Source organism: Epinephelus moara, chromosome 2 (genome assembly GCF_006386435.1).
Source record: "Epinephelus moara isolate mb chromosome 2, YSFRI_EMoa_1.0, whole genome shotgun sequence".
Taxonomy (NCBI): domain Eukaryota; kingdom Metazoa; phylum Chordata; class Actinopteri; order Perciformes; family Serranidae; genus Epinephelus; species Epinephelus moara.
Window position 1 is genome coordinate 24,809,220 of NC_065507.1, and position 8,955 is coordinate 24,818,174.

At 40.4% G+C, this 8,955-nt stretch overlaps 2 protein-coding genes across 2 annotated transcripts in view; both read right to left on the reverse strand.

The window, feature by feature from the left end:
- The window catches only part of LOC126407824 (extracellular calcium-sensing receptor-like), an 8,410-nt gene extending 5,967 nt beyond the window's left edge, over window positions 1–2,443 (reverse strand). Inside the window, exons 1-4 of the mRNA XM_050073063.1 lie at window positions 2,322–2,443; window positions 1,597–1,891; window positions 1,215–1,504; window positions 708–1,003 (exon numbers count right to left, since the gene is read on the reverse strand). Of these exons, the coding sequence (XP_049929020.1) occupies window positions 708–1,003; window positions 1,215–1,504; window positions 1,597–1,891; window positions 2,322–2,428 (988 nt within the window). The 5' untranslated portion in view covers window positions 2,429–2,443. The remainder of the gene's footprint in view (window positions 1–707; window positions 1,004–1,214; window positions 1,505–1,596; window positions 1,892–2,321) is intronic.
- Window positions 2,444–3,776: 1,333 nt separating this feature from the next.
- LOC126407871 (extracellular calcium-sensing receptor-like) lies at window positions 3,777–8,955 on the reverse strand. The gene is made up of 9 exons (XM_050073139.1): window positions 8,912–8,955; window positions 8,281–8,481; window positions 8,143–8,236; window positions 7,756–8,045; window positions 7,296–7,591; window positions 6,570–6,775; window positions 6,195–6,416; window positions 4,762–4,885; window positions 3,777–4,690 (listed from the first exon to the last, which is right to left on the reverse strand). The coding sequence occupies exons 1-9, from the start codon at window positions 8,938–8,940 to the stop codon at window positions 3,777–3,779; spliced, it is 2,376 nt and encodes a 791-aa protein (XP_049929096.1). The 5' UTR covers window positions 8,941–8,955.

The following is an 8,955-nucleotide window of genomic DNA, read 5'->3' on the forward strand; positions in this document are numbered from 1 at the left end:
ACCCGCTCCCCCCCCCCTCCTTTTCCATAAATTTATTTTGTACATTACCAGGTAGTTGATTGTATCTTGCTTTGTACATAACTTGCAAAACTTTAAACGTAACCAAATCAGTGAACTTCAAAGTATGTGATTCCAGAAATAGTTTGTGTGTATGGTCCTCATACCCTGTGTTGTGTATCACCCTTAGGGCTCTTTTTTGGAGTGTAGTGATTGAGTTTGTTGTTGTCTTATATGTATTGCCCCAAACCTCTGAACAGTAGTGCAGGTATGGGAGGATCATTGCACAGTACAGTGTGTGCAGTGATTGGGGATTGAGAATATGTTTTACCTTATTTATTACTGAAATGTTCTTAGCCATCTTAGCCCTGACATACTCTATATGGAGTTTCCAACAGAGCTCATGGTCTAAAATCACACCTAAAAATTTGGTTTCGTATACTCTTTATATTATCTAGGCTTCAGTCTTGGCATTGTGAAACTACTGCAGTTCATTAAAACCCCAAAAATCATATTAAAGGTGATTTTTCATAGAGATGCAGCTCATGTCTTTGTTAAATAGAAATTGACCATTGCCGTTTTAATCAAAATTTGGGTTTTGTCTTAAAACAGCTGCTGAGAATTTAACACAGACAATTAAAAAACAATACTACACAACCACGATGACCAGACTGTGCTACCTGTGCTAAAAATCTGCATAATTTCCTCACTTTTTCTCAGCCTGCAGTTGAATGCATCCTCCCAGAACTCAGTAAGCACTGGAGAAGCAGCCACTTTAGAGGGAGAGAGATCCAGCAAGAAATCTCTCAGACCTGGGATGACAGATTGCTCAATGGAAAATCCGATGGCTCCAGCACAGAAGCTGAACCTCAGCATCTCAGGCTCGGTTACCCAGGCCTCACTGCCTATCCACTGGCGAGGTGGAGAAGGCTTGAGTGACAGCTCCTCCAGCAGGATCCTCATGTCTCCAGAGGCTGTAAATGCCACAACAACCATAGCTGTTGACCTGGAGTGAGAGATAATAATTGGTCTCACTGACTATGTTTAAAAAAATATCAGTAATATATAACAGAAATAAACATGATAAAAAACAGAAACATGCCAAGATGATAAAAAAAACCATCCATGTTATACTTTATAGAACATATTATTTGGTGTTGTGTAAAGAAGATCAGTGTCACCACCAGGAACAAAAGCACAATCAGTGATGTAGAAACCTGCGGATAACATCAGCCACTCTCTGGATCCTGCTGCGTGGGTGGGTCCAATAGAAAGATTCAGAGTATTCCACACAGATTCCCTCTTTGTGTGCTGCGTCCAGGAAAGACGCCATGCCATTATTGCCATAGTCTGAATCTGACCTGACAGCACCTATCCAAGTCCAGCCAAAGTGTTTTACCAGCTTGGCCAGAGCGTCAGCCTGAAACTGGTCACTAGGGATTGTCCTGAAGAAAGTTGGGTACTGCTGCTTATCTGACAGACATGCACAAGTGGCATAGTGGCTCACCTAAATGAAAACAGTGTAATTATTTAACAGGACAGACAAAAAAATCAGTATTGTATATTAAACGCAGTTTGCCAGAAATTAAAAACAATTACTTGAGGAATGTTGAAAGACCCAACAATGCGCGACATGCCGATGGATGGTGTAGACCCTGAATCACCAATGACAGCCATCACCATACCAGATTGTGAACAGCTGTTGCCTGTGTAAAACACCGGGTCCAGACCACTTGAAAGCTGGAATGCCACATGCACAGCCACAGGCACTGAGGCGCACGAGTCGTAGATCTGATAACCGAGCTTGATGCCAGGCAGCAGCTCTGTGCTGTTGTTAATCTCCTCGATGGCAAAAATCATTGCACGTGAGGAGCGCAGTTCCTGGAGGACCATGCTGCACACAGACACTTTTTTCTAAAGAAATACTCCTAGAAATGCACACTAAAGATTAACTGCAATTTGAAATTAAGGACTTGAATTGATACAGTGGCTGCACTGCATCTGTGGACCAAATACACATCAATGAATTGCCTGAACACCGAGCTCAAAACACAGGATTAGATATCAGTCCAAAATTCACATGGGCCGTAATGCACAAATTATCAATAGTCAAGTGAATCAAAATTCTTATTTTGTTTTTATCCTGTTAAAAATTTAGAAAACAGTTGTGAAACACACCTATATTTTAACATAAAGAAAACACAGGATGCTTATTTTCACACTACTGTTTTTGTGAACATAATACCTGCAAACATTTCCAAAAAACATTTCTATCCACAGACAGTTTAACATCCTCTTATTCCTCCTTCCTCCCTTTTACTCACCTCCCTGTGCACCTTAGTGGCTCAGGCATGGTGGTGTAGTTGTGCTTTAATGTGTGCATGTAGTAGTGTATGGCGAAAACCCCACCAATAATATAGTCACCACCCATTGAGAACGCAGGTACACGAGTGGTACCCTGAAGTATACATTTTACAGACGAGGCATCAGTTACAAACCCAGCACCACTCGTATCCTCTGGAAACCCAGCCCAATTTTTCATACGATCCCCAGAACCATTCAAAGCAAAAGCTGAGTTCAGCTCACAAAAACCCAGAGACAGCATCAGGCCAATAAAGAGAGCTGAGATCTCCATCCCTCAGCTGTCTGCATGTGATCATGCTGTATGTTGACACTGGTTTATATAGATTTTCAGACAAAGCTTCCCCTTTCTACTGTAGGCCCTATATCAGCTTAGAGAAGATAGGGTAGAGATGATACTCTTATCCAGTGGTCTTTGAATAAGGCTTGTCAAGTTTTTTTTTTTCATGTATCTCTTCTCCTCTTACAAAGTTATCATTGTAAACACCATTGCACATGCACAAAAAAAGGGACTTGAAATGAACGTGTGCCACTGTCTAAGCATAAATTGGGATTTATCCACCTTATTCCTAGCCCCCATGATCCCCCGTCGAATTAAGTGCGTGGCTTCCAGCGTTGAACCGAAACCAGCGATTTCCAATGGTAACAGTTTGTTTACAGTACTCTATTCTTCTTTCCAAGAGCAACTGGGAAATAAAACATGGAACTAACCATGTGTTGTAGCTCAAACAGGATTATGTGATCATACCTCTGCCATCTCTGACAATCATCTCAAAGCAATGTTTTTTTTTTTTTCGTTTCAACCAAGCATGCTAGCAATTAGCTTTCCTTGCTCCGTTAAAATATTGTTAACCTTAACATGGCCCAAGCAAGCTTAAGGTAAAAAATTTCCCACTGTTAAGATGATTTCTGATTTCTGATGACTTACTGTTTTAATAAATATTAATAATAATTTTTAATTATGTTAAATATGTGAGTTAATTTACAATAAATCGCCTCGTGTGGCATCATTCCCAAGAAGGGAAAAATTATAGCTTGTGAATGAAATCAGTCTCATAAAATACAGTAAATATGCAACAGACAGCAAGTATAATACCAAAAACATTTATTCACAGCATTGCAAAGTCAAATAAACAAAAAAATAAACATTGCTAATACATACAACTTTTAGAAGTTTGTGTTTTTTTGTGTGTGTGTGTGTGTGTGTGTGTGTACTGTATGTTATTTTGTATGCATATGATGAAAAACAAATTGTAAAGAAGACAATAACGTTAGAAAGGATATTCACAAAATGGTACTTTAAATATGAAATATTTAATGTAAAGCATGTGTTACTATGTGAATCAGCTAGGTGAAGACTGTGCTGAATGTGCACATCATAAGCTTTATACTGCTGCCATCCTAACTGATTCTAACCCTCAAATGTCTTTAGATTGAGTTTTATTCATTAAATGTTTCTTGGTGTTCTTTTCTGGCTTAAACAATATGATGAAACACTTTGGAGCAAATATACACAGTATTAGTCCAAAACTGGAGGCCAGAATAGCAAATATCTCCACAGCCACAGTAAACTTCCCAGGAGAGCTGACATATGCTGGGATAAAGGTGATCCAGACTGCACAGAATATCAACATGCTGAAGGTGATAAGTTTGGCTTCATTAAAATTATCAGGTAGTTTCCGGGCTAGGACAGCTAACACAAAGCAAAAGACAGCCAGTAGGCCTATGTATCCAAGCACAGCCCAGAACCCTATAGTTGAGCCTAATGCACACTCCAAAATTATTCTTTCTTTGTATGTGGTGAGGTTTTTCATTGGAAAAGGGGGACTAAGAACCAACCATATAGTACATATTAAAACTTGGATGAATGTAAGAAATACCACAGTCATTCTTTGCTGTGGAGGACCAAACCATTTCATCACATTACTGCCTGGGAGTGTGGCTTTGAAGGCCATTAACACTACAATTGTTTTTCCAAGAACACAAGACATACAGAGGACAAAGGTGATCCCAAATGCTGTGTGGCGCAGCATGCAGGACCACTCAGAGGGTGGTCCAATGAAAGTTAATGGACATAAGAAACATAGAGTCAGGGAGAGGAGCAGCAGGAAGCTCAGCTCAGAGTTGTTGGCCCTGACAATCGGGGATGTCCTATGACGATAGAATATAGCTGCTGTTATAGTCGCAAGACAGGCGCCACCAACTGAGAACACAACCAGGATGATTCCTAGGACCTCACTGAAGGAAAGAAACTCTAAAGGCTTGGGGAGACAAGTGTCTCTCTCTGCATTAGGCCAGAACTCCTTGGGGCAAGGGAAACAATCAGGGGAATCTGAAAAAATAAATGGCTTTTAGCAGTTGTATATTTGTATTGTGAATATGCATTACAAAATAATAAAGTACCTGTAACATTGCTAATCTCTCCTTCGGGACACAGTATACAGTCATAACAGCAGATGGGTTTTCCTTTCTGCAGCACTTTACGAGTTCCTGGAGGACAGCTGTCAGTGCACACTGACACAGGCACCTGACACATAGATACAAACAGACTCACACATATTCAGGTGTGCTACAAAGCTATGAGGATTAAAGGATAGGCTCACATTTTGCAAGTCTGTCGTAAAACATTTTTTACATATATGAATATGTAAATAATATTTAATATGTGCATTATGTGTATGTGTATTGTCAGTTTTCCGGGACAAAATCCACAGTACCTGTTTTGTGTAAACATTCATTCTGAAATTCAGCTGAAGCTAAAATGACATGTATATGTGAATGTATGTGTTTGGAAGAGAAAGTGAGTGAGAGGAGGTGAGCCACTGGCACAAATCTGTGATACTTCTAGTAAGCTTACCCAAACCCACCCACTGGTTGTTCCACATATCACTACTGAGCAATTAAACACTGTGGGCTGTGTTGGGAAGTAACCATTACAGGTTTAATGTTGTTATTGTTCTTCCAAAATTCAGAGGCTAAACTTTTTTTTCTTTTTTTTGTTTTAATGTCCTTGCTATGATTTTATTTCCGTGCGTTCATTTCAGTGCCAACCAGCATACACTGTCCTAGTAGGGGCCTACATTCTCTCTGCTGTTGATTTTTTTTCGTTTTGTCAGCATCTGGTGAAAATCTAGTGTCTGCTAGTTGCTGTGGTGGAAAAAGCTATGATAATTTTCATTTTCAACTTTGAATTATGTCTATTATTTATTGGTAAAATGAAGAAGGTTACAAAGTCCAGGTTTGAGGTCATCTGTCTACCAGCCACAACTTTTAGATGCATCCTTTTCTTTCATATGACATGTATGACTGGTCTTCATAAACAGTAACAAAACAAACATATCTGAGTGGTAGCATACAGACAATGAATGCAAATCCATGTTTATAACAGAAATGAAATATGTTTGAAATTCTTGATCAAATGCTCACAGCTGGGTTGGTCGGACTGGCCATTGGGAGCACCAGTTGTTCTGGACTTTGATTGTGCACTAGCATCGCCCCTGATCTTCCCTTCTAATTTAGCTTCCTTATACCTGATGCCCCTGTGACCCTGCACCAAGATAAGTGGTTACAGACAATGGATAAAGTAATGAATACACTATGCCCTGTAGCCACCTATGGATTCCTTTCTATGTTACTCTCCCTTTGCCACAGCTCAGCATGTGAACACTTACTTGAAAAATATAAAGGGAAACTTTCGCACTAAATATACTGTAAATGTGGAAAAGATCTCTTCACAGCTGGTAGAAATATGAGTATCAGGGTCCAAAAAACACATATCGTACACTTTAAGATCACCAAAGTTGAATATGTTAATTCATTACTTTTGGGCTCCTTACTTGTGTGCCACCCTCCACCCAGGTGAGCTTCCTGTTGATACTGAACTCCTGGCCCGCTGGCAGTGATGCATCATAGTGTCCTACTGTCACCAACTCAATGCTGCCACTCTCACTTTTTTGCCAGTTAACCAGCTCGTATTTGGCCACAGGATCCCCGTTGGCATCAAATGACACATCAAAACCATTTTGGGAAAAATTTACTTCCTTCAGCTGTGTGAGAACCTGTCAGGATGAAGTAATGTTAAACAATGAGGGACAGAAATGAAAAAGAATGAAATAATAGTAATATTCAACAAAATGTGTGTTGCAGGAAAAAACAAACAAAAAAAACATATGGGCATTCACTTATTCTTTTACATATTTGTTTTGACTGACCTCTCTGGGCTCTGTCTTGGTGAATTTGTCACACTGAGTTGTAGAATTACTTTCCTGACACACTGCATTATGAATGGCATGAACTATTGCATAAACAGCCTTGTACACCATGTTAGTGATTCGCAACTGGGATGTGTCAGTGTACGGGCTCTCGATCATCTGTATGTCTTCAGTTCCATCACATATGCTTTTATCTGTGGCTGCACCTAAAAACACACAGAGACAGTGACAGGTGTTTCTTAACCTTGACAGTGATTTTACATTATTATTCATCTGCATGTGCATGGCAATTAGTCACATTTATTAAATGCAGAAAATGTTTGTATTTTCTTGACTTAAATACTTTCAGTATATTAGCCTCATAAGTACATGCATACTTAAACATATAGTACAACTGATGCATGCTAATGAGTGCAGTTGCAGAGCTTTATTAGTACTTTGTTTAGCCTGCTGGCCGAAAGGTCCATGTGTGCTTGTGTTCCAGACAACAGAGTGTCTAAATGTGACAGGGAAAATTGTCATATCAACTGAAATTATTAATATACTTTTAATTTCTGTGCACCTTATATCTTTGTTTAATATCTGTAATTTCCCCGTCAATTTCGGATTTGGTCTTGAAGCAGCGACTGCTCCAGTCAGACAGACAAAACCAAACAAACAAAACACCATAACATGACCACAAGGACTGTGAATGTGACGTGTCAATAATCAGCACTGCTTCCTCACTTTTTCCCAGACTGCAGTTGAATGCATCCTCCCAGAACTCAGCAAGCACTGGAGAGGCAGCCACTTTAGAGGGAGAAAGATCCAGCAGGAAGTCCCTCAGACCTGGGATGACAGATTGCTCAATGGCAAATCCGATGGCTCCAGAACAGAAGCTGAACCTCAGCATGTCTGGGTTGGTTATCCAGGACTCACTGCCGATCCACTGGCGAGGTGGAAAAGGCTTGAGTGACAGCTCCTCCAGCAGAATCCTCATGTCTCCAGGGGATGTAAATGCCACAACAACCATAGCTGTCGACCTGGAGAGAGAGATAATATTTGGTCTCACCGACTATGTTCGGAAAATATGAGTAGTAAATATTAAAGGAATAATCATGATGGATAACAGAAACATGGCAAGATCATTTTAAAAAAAGGCAAGTGTCAGCACAGGGAACAAAAGCACAGTCAGTGATGTAGAAACCTGCGGATAACATCAGCCACTCTCTGGATCCTGCTGCGTGGGTTGGTCCGGAAGAAAGATTCAGAGTACTCCACACAGATTCCCTCTCTGTGTGCTGCGGCCAGGAAAGACGCCATGCCATTATTGCCATAGTCTGAATCTGACCGGACAGCACCTATCCATGTCCAGCCAAAGTGTTTTACCAGCTTGGCCAGAGCGTCAGCCTGAAACTGGTCACTAGGGATTGTTCTGAAGAAAGTCGGGTACTGCTGCTTATCTGACAGACATGCACAAGTGGCATAGTGGCTCACCTACCAGAAAACAACAGTGTACTTATTTAACAGGACAGACAAAAAAAATTCAGTATTATATATTAAACGCAGTTTGCCAGAAATTAAAAACAATTACTTGAGGAATGTTGAAAGACCCAACAATGCGCGACATGCCGATGGATGGCGTAGACCCTGAATCACCAATGACAGCCATCACCATACCAGATTGTTAGACCCTGAATCACCAATGACAGCCATCACCATACCAGATTGTGAGCAGCTGTTGCCTGTGTAAAACACCGGGTCCAGACCACTTGAAAGCTGGAATGCCACATGCACAGCCATGGGCACTGAAGCGCACGAGTCGTAGATCTGATAACCGAGCTTGATGCCAGGCAGCAGCTCTGTGCTGTTGTTAATCTCCTCGATGGCAAAAATCATTGCACGTGAGGAGCGCAGTTCCTGGAGGACCATGCTGCACACAGACACTTTTTTCTAAAGAAATACTCCTAGAAATGCACACTAAAGATTAACTGCAATTTGAAATTAAGGACTTGAATTGATACAGTGGCTGCACTGCATCTGTGGACCAAATACACATCAATGAATTGCCTGAACACCGAGCTCAAAACACAGGATTAGATATCAGTCCAAAATTCACATGGGCCGTAATGCACAAATTATCAATAGTCAAGTGAATCAAAATTCTTATTTTGTTTTTATCCTGTTAAAAATTTAGAAAACAGTTGTGAAACACACCTATATTTTAACATAAAGAAAACACAGGATGCTTATTTTCACACTACTGTTTTTGTGAACATAATACCTGCAAACATTTCCAAAAAACATTTCTATCCACAGACAGTTTAACATCCTCTTATTCCTCCTTCCTCCCTTTTACTCACCTCCCTGTGCACCTTAGTGGCTCAGGCATGGTGGTGTAGTTGTG